This window comes from Pinus tabuliformis, chromosome 7, assembly GCF_031772625.1.
Source record: "Pinus tabuliformis cultivar Carrire ecotype Pingquan chromosome 7, CPIR1, whole genome shotgun sequence".
NCBI classification, from domain to species: Eukaryota; Viridiplantae; Streptophyta; class Pinopsida; order Pinales; family Pinaceae; genus Pinus; species Pinus tabuliformis.
This window is the reverse complement of record NC_142293.1, coordinates 889,227,336-889,254,378: the sequence shown is the minus strand read 5'-3', so window position 1 is coordinate 889,254,378 and position 27,043 is coordinate 889,227,336. Positions and strand designations below refer to the sequence as shown.

At 39.2% G+C, this 27,043-nt stretch overlaps 1 protein-coding gene across 2 annotated transcripts in view; it reads left to right on the top strand.

Annotated features, from left to right (window-relative positions):
• SEC10 (exocyst complex component sec10) overlaps nucleotides 1–27,043 on the top strand; it is a 320,447-nt gene that overhangs the window by 279,262 nt on the left and 14,142 nt on the right. For both annotated transcript variants that reach the window (XM_089459095.1, XM_089459096.1), the window contains exon 22: nucleotides 12,625–12,683. In XM_089459095.1, coding sequence (XP_089315221.1) covers nucleotides 12,625–12,683 — 59 coding nt within the window. The remainder of the gene's footprint in view (nucleotides 1–12,624; nucleotides 12,684–27,043) is intronic.

Here is a 27,043-nt window from a genome sequence, read left to right as displayed (position 1 = left end):
TCACACCCTCTTTGTATCGAAAGGTGCACTGGGTCTGCTTGATCTACCTTAGGAAGAGTGGACCAGCGCACCTGCTGAGAAGGCAAAGTGCGCCGGGTCGCTCTGTCCACTAAACGACAGGTGCGATGGGCATAGTTTGAGAAAAAGATTTATAATTTTAAGGTAGATTTATCTCAAATTTTTGCACAAGACTTATTCTAAGTGTTTTTGTTGTGATTTTGCAGTTATTCACTGGAGCAAAAATGGTTTTATGCTGGAAGGAAAGAGAACATGAGTCTCAGGACTTGGATGCTACAAATGACCCAACAACAATACAAGCCTTAAGGAACTATGGGCTCCTTAAATTTTTTTGGATTCCAGGCATAAGACCTTAGTTTGACTTACTGGAATATTTGGTCGGAGAATGGGATATTCAAAGACAATTCTTCAGGATTGGGGCACATACTGTCAGAATAGAGGTGGAGGATATCTATTTCTTGATAGGTTTATCATGGAGAGGAGCTCCTATCTCATTATTTAGCATGAGAGGAAGTGGTGACACTGTGAAGGGGTACATAGCTGCCCATTGTAGGCCTCGTTCTGAGGAAATAAAGGATGGCAAGATAGAGATCAAAGATGTCATTCGACTTCCTCTCTGGACGACCCTCTTCACTATTGCTCGGCTAGTTGGCAGTGCCGCTTTGAATTTAGTTACCGAGTCCAAATTGCAACATGCATTTGAGTGCATAGAACCTACTGTCTTCCACTAGAGTGAAGGGGTATTGGCTAATCTGAAGGAGCAACTCAACAGAGCAAAGGATGGGTGCTTGAAAAAATTTGGGTATGGTTCTATTTTGATCTCTTTTTCTTTGGAGAGGATACCATTACTCTGAACTCAACGAATTTCTTGCGAGCTTCTCGAACTTAGGGTTCCACGAATGAGGCAATGGGTAGATCTCATATCTCGTCATGGGGGTGCACCTGAAATGAGTTTTATCCCTACATCCTTTCGTTGGATGTGGGTACAACTTATCATGATCAAGGACTATCCATATGCCGAAGTTGATTTCCGAGGAGACCCAGAGCTCATTTTACCTAAAGGCAAGCAATGGGGTGATATAGGTAAAACAATGTCATTTTGAATGTTTTTTGGTTTTTTAGATTTTACCATTTTTTTTTGTTTTTAAATGTATCAGAGACTAACTATTGGTTTCACATGTAGATATTCGACCTGTTCGACCAGTGGGCTTGTCGTATCTTCAATGACAGGGACAACCACAACTTGCACAGATTGGAGTTGCTACAAGGGTAGAGGGAGAGATGGAGGAGCCCAACATAGCTGAGACTCTTGTCGAGTTTGAGCATCATGTTGAGGGTTCAACCCTTGGTGTGCCAGAGGCTAGGATCAATGAGATCCCTATGCGATTGCAGTGGTACACTATTGGAGTACTAGAGCGCATCAGTCGATTGCTGTGTAAAGTTGCCCACACAGTTTTTTGTTTTTGTGATCATCATCGGGATTAGTTGACTAGGAGGATTTTGAGCCATTTTTTGTGTACATTTATTTTGATATTATACGCTGTCTGACCATGTGTGTCTCAGACACAATTTTTTCGTAAAACTAAACTCTATATACAGCTATCTATCGATGTTTCCTATTTGTTGTATTCTCTTGTTCAATGTGTGATGTTGATTGAATTATTTACATGTTTTGCAAATGTCTGTCTAAAACATAATTGGCTAATGCATCGGTTATTGTGTTTAGACTTCTAGGAATATGTTGATATTGAATGTAATCAAAGCATTGTTCTAGGAAGCGAACCTTTAAAAACATGCATAATAAAGTTGGACTTCTGACTGAATAAACATTATTTAAATGTTGTACCACAATTTGTGAGTCAATTCTGACAACTAAATAGCGAATACCACGCGAAATAGCATTAGATAACATTTCAATCACTATGCTATACTCAATGATATTATTAGTTGAGCGACCAATCCAATTTCCTTGTAGACTCACTAACTCATCATCGGGAGCATAGATTGCCCACGCTACAGAAGTAAGGTTCCAAGTACTACGACTAGCACCATCAGCATAACCAACATATAGCTGAGGGAACGACGACATCTACAAATCAAATGTAATTCAAGATTAACAGAGATGATAGGAAATTTTGAAGGAAACACACTGCAAACACACTTAACACACCTATGCAGTATGTACATGGCGACTATGCAAAGGTAAACTAGGCATAGTAATTTTCTAGGTACAACGCATTTTGGGCTGCGCCAAAGGGATTCCATTAAAGTCAACTAGGTCATAGGCTCCTTTTGCTAGTACACATTTGACTATGTACGGACCTAACCATAATGGTTCGAGCTTCCTAGCTCCTAATTTGTCAGCTTCCTGTTCATATAAAAGGACTGGGTCACCTTCCTAGAAGGCACATGGTTTAACATTATGGTCAATGTGTGTTTTGACACATTTTATGTGAGCCTTGTTGGTCATTACGGCATCATGTCGGGTCTCATCTAGGCGAGCTAGATGTAAAAAACATTCTTCTTCTATGGAAGTTGTGGGAAGAAGCTCGATGGCTAATTTTAAAGATGGAATCTCACACTCAATTGGGAGAACTACTTCTAGACCATACACCAACAAAAAGGGTGTGAATACAGTCGCTGTTTGGACAGATGTTCGGTATGCCCATAAAGCGGAAAAAAGAATGGCTGGCGAATTCATCATATGAATCCCTTCCATGTGTTGAAGCATCATTTTCAAAACCTTGTTAATGGCTTCTACTTGCCCATTAGCTTGTGGGTACTAGGCAGTGAAGCTATCATGTTGAAGGGCCAACTTGGTAGTAAGTTCAGACATGATGTAATTCCGAACATGTTTGCCATGGTCTGTAACAATAGCTTGAGGCACACCAAATTTGACAATGACATGGTTAAAAAGGAATAATGCAGCAGTTTTGTCGGTGTTATCATATGTAGGCATTGCTTTGGCCCATTTAGTAAAATAGTCTACAACAACAATAATGTAGACATGCCCCCCCGTCGAACGACGATTATAGGTCATAAAATTAATGCCCTATTGGGCAAATGGGCCAACGACAATAACTAGATGCATGGGAGCAAGTGGAGCACGTGCTTTCTTATTATAAATCAGACACGTGTGACATTTCTGGACTGCCATAATACAATCGTGAAACATGGTCGGCCAGAAATAACCAGCACGCAAATCTTTTGGGTGGGTGTATAACCAGACGTGTTCGCTACATGCTCCAACATGACAATCATTTAAGGTTTTCTCAACCTCCTCATAGTAAGACAACGTCGAAAAATTGAGTCAATAACATGGCGGTACAAAGTGTCACTAGCTATGACGTATTGACGAGCTTGGTAGTGTATTCGATGCTGATCAAATTGAGTAGTATCAAGCCGGAAAGTTTAGGTTTGGAGATAAATTATAATATCCTCATACCAAGGGTCAAAAGAATCAATCAGAAACAACGTTTCGTCTGGAATAGAATCATCAGTGGTCAATTCTAATTCAGACGAGGGAAGGTCGCAGATCAGTTCAACGAAGACTATAGATTTCTTTGATTTGGACTTGATGAATTCCAAATCAAACTCTTGAAGGATGACAATCCATTTGGAGTACTTGCCCCCCAGTAATTGATGTGACAAAATGTAAGTCGTTGGATTGCAATCAGAAAACTACAATAGTTTTCCGAAGCAGTGTATGGTGGCGAAACCTTTGGACAACTTGGACAACTGCCAAAGCTAACTTTATGACATGCGAATACTTGGCTTTAGTGTCAGTCGAGTTTTAGCTCAAGTAATAGATAGGATGTTTGTTGCGTATACAGGGGTAACTAGGCAAAAGGGTTTACCAAGCAATTGTGAACTGCGAAATATCGTTTCCAATACGTGCAGACAATCTCCCCGACTGTTGTGTTCTGTGTGTCATAGTAGGTGTTCGACTTGGTTACCTATGCAAGATAGCAACTTGTAGGGGACTTCCAAAATATATCCGGAGGTACGTGGAAGCAGAATCCGTGGTAGTGTTGTCTAATGCATCCTCTACGATAGGAAGTATTCCTATATACTTTTCATATCGGGAATGCCATCTGATATACCCGAAGGTACATGGAAAATGATCGAATATACTTAACGTACTCGAAATACCGACTACCCCTAGAATGTAATGCAGACAAATAATGACATCTCCCACGTTTAATGACGCCGGAACACGTCTCTAGCCTCTATATGTGTCATTAATGTTACAAATGCTCCTTAGGTTAATTGAACTTTTTTTAAAGTTGATCTTCAATTAAGTTTCAATTTTAAGGATCATGGTACGAATTCACCTGAACTTCCTAGGATCCAACTAGCATGATGAAAATAAATCTTTCATTTCAATGAAGATCTATCTACGGGAAGGAAGAAACAAACAATAATGCAATAATCAAAGATGCAACAAATGGAAACTTCCTAATCAGATCTTTCAATATACTATTCCAATGCAATTCGAAAAACCCTATATGCAATGCAAAAAAGAGATCTTTTTTTTTTTCAATTTCAAATGCAATGAAAATGAATATGAAGCTAGATTATTGACCAAAAGAACTCACATAGACTGCCACTATAATATGAAAATTCTTTTCATTCAATCAACAATCAAGCTAAGTGCTTACAAACCCTAATTGACAAGAAGGAAGAAAAATCAAACAAATCCTCATCAACATTTTATCAAATCACAAATGTAAACACATTGATGGCTTTTGTAGAGACAATGACTGTTACAGAGGCTTAGAAAAATTTAGTGGACAAAATCAAAAGTGAGAGCAAGACATAGAAATGCAATTTTTGCATCCTATAGGAACCATTGCAAGCTAGACACAGACACTAGTGCGATGCATCACACTTGCAGAGAGAGACAGGTGCACTCGGTTACTTAGTCGCAGACCAGAAAGTGCGCTAGGGCTACTCTTTTTTCAAAAGGCGAAACACAGAGCCTACCAAGCTTAGACTAATGCTTTCCCAAGACTAATTACTCTATAAACAAGTCAACTTAAGTCAGATTGAAAGGTCTAAAATGGATAAATTGAGGAAGCTACTAAAGGAACATCTCGTTTCCAGTGGAGTCGCCAAGTTGTTTTATGGCAAATTTTCTTTTGCGGATAGAAGTGAATCCCCCAGATCTAGTGGCTAACCTAGAAACAACAGAAACCAAAAAGGACAATGTTTTCCTTGGAGAAATTAATAGATGGAGGGAAGGCCCTACCTGGAGTCCAACGATAGTCTTCCTCTTCTCTTGATTTGTAGACTTTGAGTCCACCTCCAATTACTATAAATGGAACCTGCAAGACAATCACAACGAACAAGAGAACTACGAGACATCCATAGCATAAAGTAATATCTATATTCAATGAGTCAAGTGGGCATTGAAATACATATGCATCAAATAGATGCAAAGCATAGGAAAACAAAGCTTCTTGTATTAATAAATTGTAGGAGAAGATTACAACCCCTTTTACAGTTCTTGACAATGTAGAATCTCTCACCAAACATGTCCTTCCTTAGATGCAAGGAAAGCCTTCAATCACAACTCAAGGATGGTAATGGATCCTTAGGTAAAAGCAACAACATTAGGTCATAGCTAAGAGTCTCCAAGAGCCAACTGATACTCTATGGGAGGCAATGATTTTATAGGGTAAAAGTGGTAGTTTAGGATTTACCAATCTAGGCTTCAGATCCACATATGAAAGAGGATGAGCTCTAATTATAAGAGACAAGACCTCTAGAGTAGGAATTCAAGATCTCTATTCATGGTAAATGGTTAAACCCACCTTAGAAGCTTGTGGGAGAAGTTTCGTAAATATTTATTATTTTTCCCAAAATTCTAGAATCATCACACCTGCAAATTAGAGCAACCTGCGCTGATCAGTGCAGTTTCTTAGTTATGCAACATGCGACCATCATAGATGGACTAAAGGGTAGGGTGCATTGGGCCCACAAACATGGTTTTGAGCTGATTGACTCAAAAACGACTTTTTGGAGAAATGATGCTTAGGGCTTTGCATAGGGATAATGACAAAATGTTAAGGATGTTGATTAATCTGAGTTTTCACCCCATTTGAATGAATGCAACCAAATGACCTGTAACAAACGTTAAGACAACATTCTTGAATGGGGTGATAGAGGAAGAAGTGTACACATAATAGCTAGAGGGCTTCGAGACTCATGAGAGACACACTCAGGTGTGTAGATTGAAGAAAGCTCTACATGGGCTCAAATAGGCTCGCAAGGCATGGTATGGTCGGATTGACAGCTACTTGCAGCTGATGGGATTTGTCAAGAGTGACGTAGATCCCAACCTTTACTATTTGATGGTAGAGGGTGAGCCACTCGTCTTAGTATTGTATGTGGATGATCTCTTCCTGACAGGGTCATTAAGGCTCTTAGAGGAATGCAAGAGGAACTTGGCAGTAGAGTTTGATATGAAGGATTTGGGGTTGATGCATTATTTCCTAGGACTGGAAGTATGGCAGAAGGAACCGGGAGATCTTCCTTGGGCAAGGAAGATACACTACAGATCAATGTTGCACGAAGCGGGGACGAAGCGGAAGCGTTTTTTGGAAGCGGGGACGCGGAAGCGTCATTTTCCAAAAATCTAGGAAGCGAAGCGTCCGCGGAAGCGTCAGCTATATATATATATTTATATTTTTTTGCATTTATACTCAAAACAAACATCCCAAATACCAAATTAATTGTAGAAGACATGAAAACATGCATATTTTTGCATAAATCAAGATAGATATAACATCCATTGTACATTAATGATTAATTATTCGAGCATCAACCATTTAGATGCATCAACCATCTAGAATCTAGATTCTTCTCCTCTTGTCTAGCCTTTGCCTCTACCTCGATTGTCTAGGGATATTAGTCAACACTGCCCAATTTTGATCAAACTACCTAATTCAAGACTTAAAATATGGTAGAAAAAGCTTAACATGCTTGATCGATGATTTTGACTTGATTGAAAGGTAATTTTTTGCTAAGGGCGTGCCGCGTGACAAAGGAGTTCAACAATTAACGCCACCAACACTAGGGTACATATAGGGCTTGGTGCTCTTGATTAAATGCTAATCGCATACCTTCATACTTGATATAATCTAATGAAATGCCACAATCCCATTGATCCTGAATTCCTGAAAACTGTTAAGTCTGCTGAATTTTGAATAGGATATGAAATTCTATTTTCTCCATATGAAGTCCAATGAGGCTGGAACCACTCTCAAACATCCTGAGTCATTTCATGGTAATGTTAAAAATTTAAGTAAAAGGATGAAAATGAAAAATAAAGGAGAATGTCACTTTTACTTTAAGAATTTAACATTACCATGAGGGAGCATCTGCTATATTTATATTTTTTTTTGCCTTCATTCGTCACCCTAACCCAAGGTGGACCCACCCCCAACAAGCAAACTCACCAAAAATAAAAATAAAAATTGAAAAAAAACACAATTTTCTAAACGCTTTTCCGGAAGCGTACGGAAGCGTACGGGAAGCGTACGCTTCCTCCTCCGAAGCGCCACGCTTCTGACGCCCGAAGCGCCGTACGAAGCGCGCTTCAGTGCTTCGGAAGCGGCGCTTCCATACCACGCTTCCGAATTTCCAGGAAGCGGCAAAAAATTCGGAAGCGCCGCTTCCGACCAAGCTTCCTAGGCGCTTCCGTACGGGACGCGCTTCGGGGCTTGGAACCGTGGGGGGGGGGGGCGCTTCGTGCAACTATGCTACAGATAGTTTGAAGAGATTCAAAATGCAGGGTAGACATATGTCTATGCCCATGATCACCAGCTGGAAGAATATAGATGCATCAGATGACAAGGATGTTGACCCGACCTTGTATAGACAACTCCTCGGTTCTCTCATGTATCTGGTCAATGCTAGGTCAAATATTTGCTTCACATTCAATACCCTCTCGTCAGTTTATGGTGGAACCAAAGAGGGTACATTGGACAATAGTGAGGCACATTTTGTGGTATGTGCGTGGCACAATCGAGTATGGGTTGAGATATACCCGAGGGGATGATGTCAGACTATGTGGGTTCACAGATGTAGATTGGACAGGTAGTTCAGTAGATAAGAAAAGTACCTTTGGGTACAACTTCATTGTTGGATTAGGGATGGTTTCTTGGTGCAAGAAGAAGCATAAGTCTGATCCAGGTGGATGTTGGTGGCCACCCACCTATCCCATTTGGACGCCCACAACTGTCTCTTTCAATCTTTTCAGTTTCCTAAATTGTAGCACAGTTTACTATTTTTAGCAGTTTTTCGGGTCCTGAACTTCCGGAGCCGTTTTGAGGCCCTTTCTAAAAAAACGTCGTTTAGGGCCTCAAAACGGCTCCGGAAGTTCAGGACCTGAAAAACTGCTAAATATAGTAAACTGTGCTACAATTTAGGAAACTGAAAGATTGAAAGAGACAGTTGTGGGGGTCCAAATGGGATAGGTGGGTGGCCACCAACATCCACCTGGATCAAAGTCAGTAGCACTGAGCTCTGTAGAAGCAGAGTACATGGCAGCAAGCACAATTACGTGTGAAGCAATATGGCTTCGGAAGTCGCTGGTAAGCTTGTTCAAGCAGAGGATGTAGGCGACCAATATCTACTGTGATAATCAGAGTTGCATCAAGCTCTCTGAGAATTCAGTGTTTCATGACAGGTCAAAACATAGATATTTGCTGTCATTTCATCAAAGATTGTGTGCAGCGTGGAGCAGTCCAGCTACAGTATGTTCCCATAGATGAACAGGTTGCAGATATACTCACGAAAGCTCTAGGAAGAGCTAAGTTCGTCTATTTCAGAGAAAAAATGGGTATGGTGGAGAACCTATTTCAGTAGCAGGGACAAAATATTTTGGATGTTTCTCAGTTGCAGTAGTTGCAGTAGCAACAACAACAGTTGAGAGCGAGTTGCACTGCAGATGTAGAGTTGGAAACAGTACAATAGTGTCAGCAACAACACAGATGAAACATCAGAGTTGCGCAGTGGTTGGTGGGCAGTGACAATCAGTCACAATGGCCAGACATCAACAATGTGATAGAGGGTGTTATAGAGACATGGTGTTGTAGCATTAGTACAACACTATAGCACCCCTTGCTAAGAGGGAGTGTTAGTTTTTGTAACATCAAAGGTGTTCTAGTCTTGAAACTTTGTGGAGAGGCTAAAACACGAGTTCTCCATAACCTAGAAATCGTTTTTGGAAATTCCACCTAGAAGTGTCTCAATTAGATTATTAGCCTATTTTTAAATATTTCGTAAGTCTAAACTTAGGAAAAGGGGTTAATTAATCAATATTAATTGAGAACTGTATGAATCGTCTAGAAACTCACATGGATCGATCCAAAAATGATCTCAGTCATCGTTTATGTTTAAATCTTGGCCATTGGAGTCCCAACTGGAGATTATATGAGGAGGTCGATGGGTAGATGGAAAATGCACCTGTTGTAGATACTCAGTGATCAAGGCAGATTGATTTTCCAGTAGTAGGTGATTCGACAATGAGATCGGGCCATTGATCGAGTAGTAGGTGTCAGAGGGCCAAAGTTGTAGATTTATGAAGGAGTTTCAAGTTCCAGAAGAGTTAGGAGAGAGGAGGCCGAATATTTCTGAAGAAAAGGGACACACTGCAAGAATTCACGCATGACTGCAGGAATTCATGCATGATCACAGGAATTCGTGTATAATTGCAGGAATTCACAATTACAGGAATTCATGTGTAATTGCAAGAATTTGAGTGTAATTGCAAGAATTTGTAATTACAAGAATTCGTATTTACAGGAATTCACAGTTACAGGTATTCGCAGTGGATTTGCAAAATGGAGAAAATATCTCTAGGATATTTTTGCTAGTATTTCTCTCAGATTGGATTGCCAACTGGACATCCATAGATTGTACTTAGAATTTCTGTTGCTGCATAATAGTAATAAAACCCTCATCTGCTGCATTGGTTTTCCCACATTAGTTTTTTCTGGAGACATTTGTCCAAAAATAGCGGTGTTATATTTTTGTGTGTGCCATAATTTTCTCAGTTTCCAGTTTATCTTCTGCTGTATTTTAATTTGGTGAAAATTGTAGTTGTTAATTATTCGTTGTTTGTGTGGGAAAATAAACTGTTAATTGTTTTACAATTAGAAGAATAATTTCTTGTTGCTGCAATAGTTGAAATTTTCACATTAACAAACCCTAGAAGCATGAAGAACATGCTTTTACCTAGAAGACCATCAATAAAGAGCATGAAACCCATGCTTTATAATAATAACTTTTTCTTTTCTTCTTTTGTTTGTTACATAGGATACATATTGAAATGAGCAAAACGACAATTATGAAGACCGAAACTAGTTACATTCCTCAACACCTACAAGGTATGAGTTTCTGGTGATGTTAAGGTGTGTGATAGGGATACTTGTTAACATAGATTGTGAAGTCTAGATAATCTAGGGGAAAGTAGCAAACATTGAGAAATATATCCTCGGAAAGAGATGCCCTTTTAATTTGAAACCATGAGCATCTAGAAGAGTCATTATAAGTGAGTAGTGTAGCTAAAGAGTGGAAGCGATCTAAAGAGGACAAGCTACCACACCAAACCTGTATACTTCGTGAGTGTTGTGTACTTTTCTTAAGGTGTATTTCAAAAAATAAGTTGAGATATGGGGCATGCTCTTTCTATCCTCTCATGTATTTGTTTGAAGAAGGCTAAATCTTGAATCATCATCTCATGAAAGGTGTTGAGGAAGGACCACACCATACCATTGTGATTCCATCAGGTCATGAAGATTCGCCTTTGACATCGTAGGGGCCTAATCCATCTGATGCGAGGACACGGGACACACAAGACACCAAAATAGTAAAATACTAGTATCCGGCATGTGACATGACGACCCTCTGGAACATGACACAGAGGACATGTTATATATTATATATTAAAAATTATAAAAGTTTAGTGAATTACACATGAAATATAAAATATATAAATCATTTAGATGATGATGATACAAATTCAATACACACCTAATGCATATAACCAAAATAACATTGAGTGCAAATGCAATCCATCTCTGAACCAAAAATAGATCAACAACAAAGAGGCCTTAAATGTCCTGTATAGTCCAAAAGGAATCATGCTACAACAAATAATGAGTACTATATATCATCAAAATCATTGCCTATATTGGGATCCTCATCACCATCATCACCCTCTAAGCTATAAATAACATAGAAAAAGCTTAACATGTCAAATCGAGATTTTGTTTGAGTGATAGGTGCATTTTTATTATGGTCATGATAGTGGAGTTCAACAATCAATGCCACCAACATCAAGGCACATAGAGGGCTTGGTCCTCTTAATTAAATGCTAGTTCCATACCTTCATACATGATAAGTTACAATGGAAACATTGTAACCCCCCAATCCTGAAATCCTGAAAACTGTTAAAGTCTACTGGATTTTGAGTGGGATCTAAATTTCTACTTTCTCCATATGAAATCCAAGGAAGTTGAAACTTGAAGCCACTCTCAAACATCCTGAGTCTTTTCAAGATAACATTAAAACTTTAAGTAAAGGACGAAACTAGACATACCCACTTCCCAACACTTGGAATCCCTTCTAACATTGATTAATTGCCCTTATGCACTTCAAAATCTTTGACAGCTCCAAAATTATGACTGAATTGCATGAGAATGAGGCAATAAATCGATTTCAGGATGTTTTTTTCACAGGTTATGTGTCCAAATTTTGGGACACCAGTAGGGCTCCTATTCGACACGAGTCAAAATCATGTCCTATGGTTAGGACACGAGTCAAACTCATGTCGGACACGTGTCAGGCTCGAATCGTGTAGGACACAAATGATTCCCAACACATGAGGTGGGGGGGGAGAGACATGTCCGGTCACTTAGGTAGGGGCATATATATGCACACTCATATATCTGCTTGAAGGTGATGGATCACAATCCTTCTGTTTTCTTTCCTAATTGTCATTACATGTGCTTGGGCCTAACCAAGTTCTTCAACCTGTAATTGTGTAAGGCCTTCACCTGGAAAAAGTGTGTCTGGGAGAAATTTGATGTAAGGTTGTTGTCATTGTGCTTCTCTGGTGTAGCATGTTTCAGTTGTAGGTCCTTTCTCGATACAATGAACTGACTGCCAGTGTAACTCATACAACTTTTGGGAGACTTGTGATACAATTGTGAATAAACTTTACAATGAGAACTGTTTTGTTTGTGTTTTCTGGTGTCTTAATAAGTTCTTTATAAGTGAATATAATTAATATTTTCAACCAAACTGAGATGATTCAATGGCTTCTGTACGCACATGGAGCATTAAGTTGCTGACTTGCAATAATTTAATGGGTTGTCTGCCAAGAAGTCAGTGCATGGATGTGTAAAGCCTTAAGACTCGGATTAGCTTCTTTGCCAGATTTCATTATTAAGCGTTACTTAGCATTTCAAGCAGATAGATGTTCTGATTAGATCTTAACAATTATTTTGTTATTGTTTTCTAATTGTTGTTTCTTTGAAGCTTGATCATGATGTGTTTATAATCTTCTAACTCTCCAATTGATTTCCATTCTAGGGAAATCGCTTGCATAAAGGCCTACTCAATCATTGGCAACGATTCACATTCAGTCCTAGGTAACATCTGTTCATTGGCAAGCATGCTTGTGAAACTAATTTAACATTATAGTTGTGATGTTTTGGTTGTATGAAAACAAATCCATTGATATAAATTTTGGTTTTTGAAATTTGTTTATATGTTAGAAATTACCCCTAGATGTCATGATGAAAATACATATGTATGTCTAATAAAAATACGTGTATACATGCAAACAGAAATATGTAGAAATAATGCTTTTAGAATTGTGCGTTTCAGTGAATGTGCAGAAGCCTTGGCATATATTTCTTAGTTCTAGAAGCTAAATTGTAGAAATTTGACTAAACTTTCACAAAAAATCTATTTTTTATTGCTTTATATATTGTGAAGAAAATGTTCACAAATTTTCCTGTAAAGCAAATTTATTTTCTAGAGATTCAGGTGATATTTCAGTTCTAATAGGCAAATCCTTTTGGGAAAATTTAAAAAAAAAGGATCAAATGCTGAATATTAACCATTATTTTTTTCTCTCGTTGAATACAGTATCCAGCTTAGCATAAGTTCATATCAACCAAAACATGTAATGGTCAATGCATTGATGTAGTGGAAGGAGAGTTTGATTTGAGCTACATGTATAGGAAAAGATTAGGAGAGCACTCTATGGAATACGGCAAGGTGTGTTAACCACAGAGTCTGGTTATAATGATTCAACGTAGAGGGTTGTGTCCATATGTTTCCTTGCACTCTTTTAAGGTAGATGCTGAAGGAATTGTTTATATACGTGAGACAATTTATCAATCAATGGTGATGATATATACCATGGTTGGTTGATGTGGTGATTACCATGTGGCATTGTAACTTAGCCTAAGTATAACTTAGGAAAAACTTATAATTATTATGTTGGCTAATTGAGCTAAAGTAAACTTAGGAAAAGTAAAATAAATTACTTCAATGATTATGTTTTAATCTCAGCTTTTGATCTCAACTTTCAAATGAGGCAAGTCCTCATCTTGGCTATCAATCACTTTGGAGATTAGAGGTTAGAGTTTTATTTAAAAGTAAAGTTATAAAAAGAAAGACTAAGAAGAGGAGAAAGACACCATACAAGAACAAAAGACATTGAGAGAGACATCTTAGTGAGGAGTGGTGAAGGACTTCCATTCTAGTGTACTGGGTCTAAGGAAGTGCAAAAGGAAAGCTTAGAGATCCAGATTTTCGAAAGGGATCGAGGACCGATCTGGGGTTTGATTCGCTAGATCGGTTCCAAGACATTTTGTATCTGTAATGTTTATTAGTTGGGCCATTATCCTAAGACGAGAGCCCAAGTAAGTTCTGAATATTAATGAAGCACTGTAGATTGGGTAGAATTTGTTTGTGTCACTGTGATTGAGATTGGTTGTGTGAAATTTGCTTATGCTAATTAAGAACTTAGTTGTGCTTTCATTCAGTAGATCTGCAGTTTGCTAGGTTAATGAATTGTCGAGTGCTAGGTTGAAGGATAAAATTAACAATATATGCAAATGGAAAGATAGTCTTATGAGCTTGAAACATTTAGAAATGAGTAAACTTGGACTTAGAGAAAACTCAGTTAATGTGGGATGCAACAAAACTCTGTTCGAGACTGTGAAACTCAACAAATAGAAATAACACTCAAAATACAAGAAGTTTTATGCAAAAGAATTAATAATGACATTTCCATCGATAAAAACTATAAAAACATTAGTTTACCCATCAATGCATCTCATGCAATATGACAATATAAAATTTGACAAAGTTAAAGCCAAGTTTTGGGTAGGTTTCTTGAGTTTGGTTAGTTTGAGTGAGTTTTAGCTGTTGAGCTTTCATAGGTCTTCTATTGGTAATTACTTCTAGTGATATTCATTGTAGATTCTTTCATATCCACATTAATCATTAAGAAATTACATAGAAGATCTTCAACAATAGACATTAAGATCATAAAGAGACACCTAAATCAAGAACACAAGTAGAAAACTCACAGGGGGGAAAAACCCAACAATATTTCCTTAGAGAAATTCTTCAGTTCAACAAGAGACACATCTAGATAACATCGTTAAATTGACCACAATGTAGACTTTTTCATACTTGGACAAGCTTCCCTCTAGTCAAGTCAACAATTTGGCCCACTTGCTCGTCCTTGATTTTCTAAAATCAGAATTTCGGCCTCCCAGAATCTGCCCAGAAATTCAGCCTTTTGTGCATAGTATGCCCACATGTGCAAATGGAAAAGAGATAGATTTCACACGTGCGAAGTCAAATCAAGAGAGAGAGATAGATGTAGATTAATTCGTCCTTCTTCTTGTCTTCTTCATCCTTCTTGTCCTTTGCTTGGATGCCCAAAATATATCTTCTTGTGAGAGATCGAATGGTGCTTGGAGGAGGAGGTTGAGTGCCTTATTTATAGTCTTCCTAGCTAGCCAAATGAGTGTCTTTTTGTTTGGGCCAACTTGACTAGAGGGGAGTTGACTTGACTTCTTTTGGAGCTAAAGATTCAAATTTTCTTTTCCCAAAGAACATGAAGAACATGCCTTAATATTTTCTTTTTGACACTAGCATGAAGAACATGCTTTACATTTAGCATTATAAATACATCAATGGTTAAAATATTATTTATGAAGACCGACCATAGCTACAAAAATTCACCACTCCCTCTTAGCTAGGGAAGTAATCATAATGACTATCTATATGCTTTCATGTTGACAAATTTCTCTAAGAAAAGGTTCAAATCGAATTACCATAAACTGATCAACAATTGCGACACATGGTACAACAAGTTACCATAATCTGGTTGACAATTGTGACACATGGTAAATCAATAGCATTAACAGGTTACCATAGTCGAGTCAACAATTGTGACACCTGGTAAACCAATAGGATTAACCAATTACCATAATCTGGTCAAACATATTTGACACATGGTAAATCAATAGTATAAACAAGCTACCATAATTCCGGCTGATACCTCTGATCTATGGTATATCCTCACCATAATCTTGGTCGGTACTTCTGACACATTGTACATCATTTAGCATCAACCTGTCACCATAATTTGGGTCTATCTAACACATGGTATACAAACTAGTCTCGGTTCACACTCATTCGGGTCAATATCTTTGACACATTGTGAATCTCTAAAGGTCACAATTTATTTGAGTAATTAAGGGGTTGATGCTCAACGAACTTGATCCTCTAAGACCATTCTTCCTAAATCGGGTCAACATACTTGACATTGGAAGAATGTATGTCCTCTATTTGACCATCTTCGCTAATTCGGATTAATATAGTTGACACAGGGAGAATGTCAGTCCATGATGCTATTAATACTCTGGACCATTTTCCCTAATCTGGTCATATTTCACACAGGGAGAATGACTGTCCTTGATGCTGCAATTTCATCACTCCCTTTTGCTGAGAGAGACACAATCAATCACTTAAAGCTTGTCCTCAAAGTATATAGACTTCATCCTGGGATAGAAGCTTTGTCAACAATCTGTTATATTGTAGAATAATACTAAAGCCACACTGCTTGCCTTTTGTATCATGTCTCCATACTGTATCTAACTGTGCTTCCACTGGTCATCATGGTCCATCATCTGCACTTGGTCAAGACAATCTTGGAAGTAGCCTATGAAACCATACTGCTTCTCAACTTGCCAATCTGGCTGCAATATACTTGGTCTCTGCAATACTGAGTGAGACTTATGTGTGCTTCCTGCTCATCCAAGAAATCATAACAGAGCAGAAGCAATATTCCGATGAACTCTTTTTTGTCTTCAACACCCTCTGAATTTGTGATTCCTTGTAGCTATAGTTCGCTATTTGAGGAATATCTCAACTATAACTGATTGTGCCATGACCAAATCTATCGTGTTGGTACTCTAACTTGTTGAGAAATTTATAGGGCAAGGCTTTGAGTGTTTTTCCTTTTCTTGATAACTGCTTGTGATGTCTTTTTACTTTTTTTGGCTTATTATTTTCTTTACTTATTATTATGTTCGTATATCATCAAACAACTACCAAAACAAGAAGAACGAGAACACAAGATATAAGTTGCAAGCCAGGGCCAAAACCTCTCCACATGAGAGGAAAGCTCGCAAATCTCTTCTCTTCCTTAAAGATTCTTTAACTGATGAATTCCAAGACCTCTAGACCAAGACCAATATCCTCAAAGACCAGGTCCAACCCTTTCGGATGATGTGATTTCCTTGTCTAAGTCAAACCCAATCAAATCTCTTCCAGTAGCACAACTTCGACCCCCAGCTGCAGAATTTCGGCCTTCACTGCAGACCTAAAATTTACGGCCCTCCTGCAATTGTTGTTGCCACACATGTGAGCTTCTTTTAGCCTTCGAAGGCTTCCTCAGACCTTTGCTTGGCTTTCTCTTCCTTTTGGAGCTTGAGGATGACTTCTTCTAACCTTCGCCTGACCTTCTTTCTTTTCCTTCTTCAAGATCAAACCTGTAGAAGAAAACTCTTGCTGTAGAAACCCTAGCCTTTTTTTGCATGTGTGAGAGAGAAATAACACGAAGACACGTCTCTTTTGTCCTCTTCCTTTTTTTCTGCCTTCTTCTTTCTCCTTCGCTTGAATGAGTGAGCGATGATTTTGATCCAAGTAGGTTGAGTTTCCTCCATTATATAGGCTTCTCAAGGTGGATGTTGCTCCTGAAATTAGGTCGACTTACCCACTGCTAGGCCGACTTGGCCTTGAAGGATATTTTGACACTTTCAAGGACAAATAATTTTCTTTACAAGTTACAATGTGCCCAATGGGGTCTTCAACTTATAACAATGACTCTTTTGACTTCTTGACCTAGGACCAACCCTAGAAGCACTCAATGTGTGCTTGACCTATAAAATAAAAGACCTTGAGCATGAAAACCCATGCTCCAAAAATAATAATAATTTTCTTTCATTTTACAATTTACAAGAATCAAAAGTACATTTCATATTTATGAAGACCGAACCTAGTTACACATTTTTCAACACAACTCATGTTGAATAACATGACTTGGCTCAACCGTAAATTGCTTTGCTGGATCCATCACCTCAATTGTTTTCTTGTCACCCTAAATGGGTGCTCCCTCTCACACTGAAACTTATCATGCTGTGGTAATCTTGGCTGCTCCCTTAGCCTAATAGACCATCATCTCGAACTTTGAGGTCAACTCACTTTGAAGCTAAAACAAGTCTCTCTGACTGCTCCCTTAGCCTAATAGACCATCATCTCGAACTCTGAGGTCAACTCACTTTGAAGCTAAAACAAGTCTCTCTGACTGCTCCCTCTGTTATGGAAGCAATTTATTCTGCCATAGTTGTTGCCTCTGAGTCTCTGACACATGAGTCCTTCTATTTCCGTCAAAGACAAACCATACAAGATCAACCAAACTCAAACCCATCTTTAATCATGAGAATTCTTCTCATGTACCTTAAAGTTCTGAGGCAACTCTATGTACACTTCTTCCTTCTTTAATTACTTCATTGAGAAAAATGGTCTTTGCATCCACTTGGTGCAATTTTCTAAGCAATGATAATAATTTAAACGAAAGTGTACCTGACAACTGGTGCGAATGTCTTGTCATGATTGTAATATCCCAAATGGTATATTTGACTAATATTGTAGAAATCTAACTCAGCCATAATTTCTTCATAAAAATTACCATTCATTTAATAGAACATCGCCATGTAAAAATATAACCAACAAAAATATGACAAAATAACAAGATGAAAAAGAATATTCTCAAATTTTATTATAATAGATAAATTGGGGTTACATGCAGATACAACCAATATTACTGAGATGAAAAGCTGGCCTCAAGATACTGCTCCAATGCTGCCCTGGCCCTCCAAAAATGAACTGAAATCGATCACTGTGCCTATGAATTCTGGATGAATCCACCAAGGAGATGAGGTGGTTTTTCGTGCACTCTCACCAAAATCACCTGAGGGTTTCCATCCTGGGGCTACCAAAGTAGAGAACTGGGTTCTCAAACATCTCACACAAGACAATGTTCAAATTCAAGATATCCTCAAATGGTCTTCTCCTCCTCTTTTATAGATCTGATGGACCCTTCTAGAAGCCTTATTTTATTTTTATTTTAATCACTTGGTACTCTTTCCTTTTTTTGTTTTGTATTTTAATTAAAATACCCTTTTAATTCGGGAAAATGGTAAATTGGCCACCATCCCTCCTTAGGCCACTGGAAGTCACTTCCCACCATCTCATCCTGTAGATCTTCTCATTCCAGTTCCAATGAGCTATTACACTAAGGTGTTCCGTCAAGTATTCCTCCCGGAATGCCACCTTAAGTGTAATTAATTGAGTTAGGACAAATAATAACCATGTTTTTCAAAAGTTGTCGGAATGCAACGGAATGAGAAACAACCTGTGCGGATGATGGAATATGCCAAGTGAATGCCATCAAATCCCATAGAAACTCCTCAAAACCCCTTGAAACCCTTCCAGAAGCCCTTGGGCCCATTGATGGAGTAAACTTGCTCCTGTGACCTAGCTACCTCCAATCCTTGAAGTCCGTCTTGGCAATGCCATAAGGGAAACTAGAAAAAGGAACATGACAAATCCTCTTGCTCCAAGATTCGTTGCCCTCAAGCAATCAATATCTATTAACCATTCTAGCAGTCCAGTGTAACTGAGAACCAATACCTGGAGCACATACAAACCACTGCATGATACCATGCCTCCATGCCACCCAACCATGAATGGATCCCTTAATGCTCGGATGCCAAACTAAACTCTGACTTGTCCTGCCATAAACAGATCCTCCTGGATCCCAATGCCACCATGGCCAATCATCAACACCCCTATGCCACGGCTCCAACTGTGCTCTGTCTCCGACTGTAGATGCTGCTCCACCAATAGCATACCAACTCATCACCTCCCTCCAATCCAATCTCTGGCATAGGTTGAGGTCACCCCTACTCTGCTGATGCTATGCTAGCGCTATTGGAAAGTTGATGATCAGTTGGTCTACATCCCATTGCCAACTGAAACATGCAGTATCCCTCACATCCAAGGGCTCTTGTTGCACTATGTCCTTGACTAAAAATATCGCTCCACCAATAGGGTACCAACGCATGATCTCCCACCAATCCAATGCATGGACACCTATGTATGGAAGAAGTCTACTATGTTGATGCTGGTCCATGCTCAACTCATGTTGTTTTGCTTGGTCAAGCCACAAGAGTTGTCTGAGAAATCTCACCACTCTCTCAATAATGGGCAGAAGTGGGCAAGCCGTGCTGCAAGCCTTGTCGATGTACTCTTGGAGAGGGCTACTATCTGGAAATACTGTAGCTCTACTGGCTGCTACTGCACCTATTTCGACCTCATCAATGGGTAGGCCCAAAGATGGATGCACCATTATCTCCAAGAGATTCTCCCTCATCTGACTGGAGTCTCCTTGCTTTTCTAGTCCACCAACCTCTTGCAAAATTATACTATCAGGCTCCAACACCTCTCGACAACACATGCTTGCAAGTACTATAACCCTGTTGGCTGTCTGGACATCTATCTACTTCTTGCCAATGGTTGGCCCAAAAGATGACTGCTCAACATGAGCCACTACCTGCCCCCCCAAAAATGGCTCATTATGCACACTATGCATATCATCCTCCTCACCTGAATCATGCCCCTCTATGTGCTCTCCATGTCGAATCACTTGTCACTCCTCTCGCAAGTCTTCTCCCCAAGAAATTTGTTGCTCATCATACTCCATCACACAAGTATGCATAACTGGGTTGCTTTCAACAACTCTACATGACTGCTCATGCTCCTCAGAGATATCCTTGTAAGAACCCATGGACTCAACTAAAGAAGAATCCTGATTCGGAAAGTCAGAAGGATCCTCCCCTCGATCTACCTTAGTCATTTATGCTATATCACCCAAGCATGAGTGATCAGGTCACCAAGGCTTCTTGCAGGTGAAGCAAAGCCCCTTTCCTCACCTCATTCTTGCTTCATGTTTGGTCACCACAAATCCTTCGCAACTCCTCCTCTGCCAACTGTTTCCTGAATAGTTTTATGTTTTTCTTAACCAACCTTTCAACCAGTTCAACAACAACAGGTGAGATCGATTATTCTCTCGCGAAAGCAGGGAGTGACATTTTCAAAAGCTCCTGGTTTGGGAGCGAATTTTCATATAATATATATTTTGATGCATATATGTCAACAAAAGTATGTAGAATGATGAATTAGATATAAAAGCATAAAAACATGGATTGAACCATATAACATCAATCATCTAGAAGTTATAATCTTCATCAACCACGTCCATAAGTTAGTAACATACAACATGTCGAGTCTCATGATTCATCAATCTTAAAGTTTCAAGCTTTCAAAATTCAATATAGAACATCTATCATCATTGATCACTAAAGCTGCGCTTGTAACCATTACCATTACCAAGTAACCAAACTATAACAAAAAACATCTAACATGAAATGAAATGTTTCAACTTTCAACTTTCACGAAGCATCATATTCATAATTCATTACAATGAGTGATAATTGCCAACTTCAAACTTCAAACTTAAATTGTCATATATCGTTTACAAAAGATATCATAATAAATATGAAAAAATCAACAGCTATAAAAACTACTAGAAACTAGAAGAGACAAGTAAATCTATTATCTATTGCTAATGCTTGGGCCTCTTGCCGCCACGAGAAATGTCTAATTTCTGGGCAGGTCGTTTTGTCTTCTGGGAGTCTGCTCCCGCATAGTCGCACGACCAGAACTAGAAGGCACATGCCCTCCACGTGAGGATGTAGATGGAGGCGACGACAGCAAAGGAACAATTGTTGGAACTCGAGCACTGCTATTGGATGGTGGGGGTGGCATGGCTGCTATTGCTTCATCATCGTCTTTCAAAAGTTCTGCTTCCAATTCTTCTAGATGTATAGTGCCATCGTCCAAATTATTGTCCTCTAGGTTGTTGTCCCAAGTTTTAAATGATGTATCCTCATAAGCCCAATTAGAATAATGACTCAACAACCTCAAGTTGTAGTGCACATAAACCAAGCTTTCTGCCCAGTTTTCATTGAGTCTATTTCTTCTCACATTATGGATGAAGCTGTAGGTGCTCCAACACCTCTCTGCAGAAGAAGTATTTAGAACCTGTGAGAGCACTTTTTTGCCAATTTTGGCAAAAGTCCCTGGCCGCCATATGCTTCCCACCATGTGAGAGCATCAAGTTTGTCTCTGTCTTCCATTGCATGGAAAGAACCAAAAGAACTAGTGCAATTGAAGTATTTGCCTAATTCAAGACATGGATTAGAACACTCCTTGTCAGGGACCAACTTGTCTAATGCTTCCATATATCCTTTAGGTATCTCTAGATCTGTATAGGGTTTGATCCTAACCCCACCCCCAGGTGCAGGTTGGCCCAACCAAGATGGAGAGTAGTATTTTGGCATAAGGATATATACCAAGGCATGTAGTGAAACATTAAGTCTATTCCACCGTGCACACATACAGTTGTGAATCATTATATACAAGTTGGGATCTTTTTCCTGAACAATATCTTTTATTTGCCCCAACATGCTATCCATCTGCTCATACACCTCCCCAATCACAGGTTTATTTGTATTTGAAAAACGAATCATGCTATAAATGGGCTTGTTGAATTGCAAAATTTCCCTTACACGTGCCCAAAACAAACCATCAAGGATGGTCTACTCCACCTGTTGAAAACCTTGCCTGTCAACTATAGTTGGAGCCTTGTCCTTTAATACCTGCCAGTGTTGACTTGATACCATGCTAGCCAATGACTCTCTTACCTTCAAAAGGTGCTTGAAGGTGAGGTAGTAGCTAGCAAATCTAGTCTTCGCAATCTAAAACAACGCCAAACTTGAGTGATTCGGAAAAGCCCATGGGTATTGCTATGATTGGTAATAAATTTTATCATTCTCTTGCCTCTCTTGTACAAATCACCAATCCATTTGTATTGAGGTTGTTTGTTTTTAATAATATCATGCATCAAAAGGTTCATTGTGTGAACCAAACACCCAGACCAAAATATGTTGGGGTATCTATCCTCAATAATTTCTCCCACTGCCTTACAATTAGAAGCATTATCAGTGATGACTTGGATGACATTGTATGGCCCAATATGTTCAATTGTTTGAAGTAATGGTTCTGCAATGTTGATGGCGGTCTTGAACTTTTCTGAGTAATCATATGTTGAAAGGAAGATTGCACCATTAATTGACACAACAAGAACACTTATTAATGGCTTTCGTTTTACATTTGTCCATCCATTAGATACAATGGATACCCCATGCTTATTCCAAGAATTAGTCATTTTACCCAAAGAATATGCTATTTTTGTTTTTTGAAATTTCATGATCAAGTCCCACAGTTTTGGCCTTGTCATACGCAGGGCTCTTGTATCCTTTGGGGGCATTATTAATGGCAAAAACCATTTCATTCCAGTAAGGTGATCAAAGAACATTGAATGGTATCCCACATGCATAGAGAAACCGGTAAATTTTTGAATCCACATCATTCCTACACCCTACGTCAAGGAAATCTGATATGGTTCTACGCTTTAAAGGGATGTTTGTTCCTGTGCCTCTGTATCCACTGCCATAGGAGGAATAGGATGCTGGTGGAGTTCTTTGTGCATGTGATTGTGGGCTATCATGTTCAAAGACACCCTTTGATCTTTTAGATCTGTATTGGGCTTCCTCCTCTTCCCTTGTGTATTTGGCTCTTTATGGTGCTGACACACTTAAACAAGCTTTGATTCCTATTTGTTTATCTCCATCCCATGGCCTTTTCCCACAGAGGTGCCTTCTGGCATAGGTGTATGAACCTATGTAAGTGTTTTTGCAATGGAGGCATGTAAATTTAGTGGTTCCACCCCGTTTCCCTTCTTTAGGCCTAGAAACATATTTCCACAATGGGGTTTGGTCTAGTTTCATTTTTGTGCCCTCATCATCTCCACTGTCCTCTTCCTCCTCACCAAGATACTCCTCTCCAGGGTTTTCATCAAATCCACTAAAACCCACTTCTTCATCCTCATCATCGTGATTAACCTTCCTTCTTCTATTCTCCAACACCATAATAAAAAAAAAGGAACCAACAACAAGAGAATGCCAAGCCATATAGCCATGATGTTTGAAGTTTTGAGCCTGCAATAAAATTGAGGAATGGGAATGGGAAAGAGAGAAGAGAATATTTTCATTTAGCAATGAACATATAAAAAAAACTAATGGTAGATTAGAGTCTAGATCCTACCTCTTTGGCCTTCAATCCCAAGCTCCAATCTCCCTTGCAAGCTCCTCAAGCTCGCAAGCAATCCTCTCAATCTTTCTCTCAATCACCGTCCTCAACTCAAGCTTCGATTCCAAAAGCCCTCTCTTGCTCTCTCATTGTGCAAATGGTGAATAATGGGAGGGGAGGAGGGCCTTTTAACTTATTTTTCCCTCCCTTTCCTCTCCTTTCTTACTTGTCCGTTGCACGCCTTTTTTGCCGGCGGGAGAAAAATGTTTAAGGAGGGAGCGGTCGGGAATGTTTGCTCCCCAACCACTCCCTCCTCCCAACTGCTCCCTCCTTAAAAGTTTCGCTTTGGTAACAAATGTTCTCGACCACTCCATCATTTGCTCCCTAAAAAATAGGGAGCACAATTTCTTTTAGGGAGTGTGCTCCCTATCTACTCCCTAGTAGAGCAAGCTCCGAGAGCGGATTTGGGGAAGGGGGGGGGGACGCTCACCCACAACCCTGAGTTTGACTTGGATTTCTCTTGCTGACACAGAACTATACGCAAATGATTGATGGGTTTTCCCCTTGCTGGTTTTTCCCTGGCCTCTGGCCTAATCTCTGGTGTCTCTTGTCTCTTGTGCACTTTTTCATACTTTTGAATGTATAATTGCTTGATGACATAAATAAATGCTAAAAAGAAACATAGATAACAATCACAAGTAATTATCATGTCTAGAAATCCTCTCTTGCATTAGAATTTCAACAACCATAGCTACAAAATTCAACACTCCCTCTTAGATAGGGAGGTATTCATCATGATTGTCTAGATGTTCTCAAGTTGATAAATTCTCTAAGGAAGGATGAAGATTAAGATAAGCATCATCATTAATATCAATATCACCAACATCAATCAAGTAGCTGATAGCCCAGAGTTACAATCATGGTACACCTGACATACATGCATCAACTATTGAAGAATGTGTAACTAGGTTTGGTATTCATAAATATGAAATGTACTTTTGAATCTTGTATATTGTAAAATGAAAGAAAAAATATTTTTATTATTTTTAGAGCATGGGTTTCATACTCAAGGTCTTTTATTTTAGAGGTCAAGCACCCATTGAGTGCTTCTAGGATTTGTCCTAGGTCAAGAAGTCGAAAGATTGATTTCCATAAGTTGAAGACCCCATCGAGCACATTGTAACTTGTAAAGAGAATTATTTTGTATTAAAAGTGTCAAAATACCCTTCAAGACCAAGTCGGCCTAGCAGCAGGGAAGTCGACTTAATTTGAGGAGCCATGTCCACCTTAAGAAACCTATTTGAAAGAGGGAACTCAACCTCCCTGGAAGACATTCATCGCTCACTCATTCAAGCGAAGGAGTAAGAGGAAGAAAGTAGCAAAGGAGTAAGAGGAAGAAGGTTGTGAAGAAGGAAGAGGACGAAGAAGACTTGTTTCTGGGCTATTTCTCTCTCACATGTGCGAAGGAAGGCTAAGGTTTCTGCTATTGGTTTAGGGTTTTTCTTCTACAGGTTCGATCTTGAAGAAGGAAGAGAAAGAAGGTTTGTGAAGGTCACATTAAGCCATCCTCAAGCACTAGAAGAAGGAGAAAGCCAAGCGAAGGTTTGAAGAAGTCTTGAGAGGCTGGAATAAGCTCACATGTGTGGCAGCAACTGCTACTGAGAGGGCCAAAAATTTCAAACTTGCAATAGAGGCCAAAATTCTGACGCTGGGGGTCGAAGTTTTGTTGCTGGAATTGATTTGACTTGGACAAAGGAAGCACATCATCCGAAAGGGTTGGACTTGGTCTTGGAGGGTATTAGTCTTGATCTAGAGGTCTTCGAATTCATCAATTGAAGAATCTATAAGAAGAAAAGAGATTTGCGGGTTTTCCTCTCAAGTGGAGAGTTTTTGGCCCTACCTTCAACCTACATTCTGTGTTCTTGTTCTTCTTGTGTTGTTCACTTTTTGATGATATACAAACATAATAATAAGTAAGAAAAGGTGAAAAGAGATCACAAACAGTTATCAAGAAAAGAGAAATCACTCTAATCATTGCCTTATAGATTTCTCAGCATCAACTGGTCCCCAAGTCTTGGTTCACCATTGAATGACTAGTCCCCATACATAGTTAAGGTAAAACTCCAAAGGTCTCATCCTAGGCTTGATGCCAAATAAGCTCACTCTAGAAAGAGATATGAGCATGATGCTAGGAGGCTCCTGGTCATCTAAGCGGCCTCTAGGACTATTCTTCTTATAGAAGATCATTGTCATCTGCTAGACCATTCTCCAAGCAAGGTCATAGAGACACAGGGAGAATGTTTGCTCATCAGATCATTCTCCAACCAAGGTCATAATGACATAGGGAGAATGCTTATCCATGATGCTATCTAATCTATCAAACCATTCTCCAACCAAGGTCATGATGACACAGGGAGAATGCCAGTCCATGATGTTATCTCATCAACACTCCCTCTCAATGAGGGAGACATTCTCCATGAGTCCAAGCTTGTCCCTGAAGTACGCAAACTTTGCTCTGGACAGAGGCTTCGTAAGAATATCAACTATTTGAATTTTGCACATCAGTGGAGATATATTGGAGCTTCATTTGCTCCTTTTTGCACCATGTCTCGGATAAAGTGGTACTTGATCCCAATTTGCATTGACCTGTCATCATGGTCGTCACCTGCACTTGATTTAGATAGTCAAGTAGCCTTTGAAGCCATATTGCTTCTCAACTTGCCAATCCAGCTACAATATACTTGGCCTTTGCAATACTGAGTGAGATAGATGTCTTCTTAATGGAACAGAGCCCAAACTGAAGCAATATCTTGATTAACTCTTTTTGTCTTTAGCATTCTCTGCCCAATCTGAATCTGTAGTTGTATTTCACTGTTTGAGACAAATCTCAATTCATAACTAACTTTACCATGACCAACTGTACCATGATGATACTCCAACCCATTTTGAGCAACATGCCTATGCTCTTCCTTTTACTGGGTTCATCACCACAATGGCTTTCCAGTCACCCTTACTGGGTGCTAACTCTCACAATGAAACGTACTTTTGTTGTAATTCTGGCTGCTGACTTAAGCACTGCTACTTTCCAACATATCAAATATCTATCCTGATAATGTCAGTGACATTCCATCATCTTGAACTT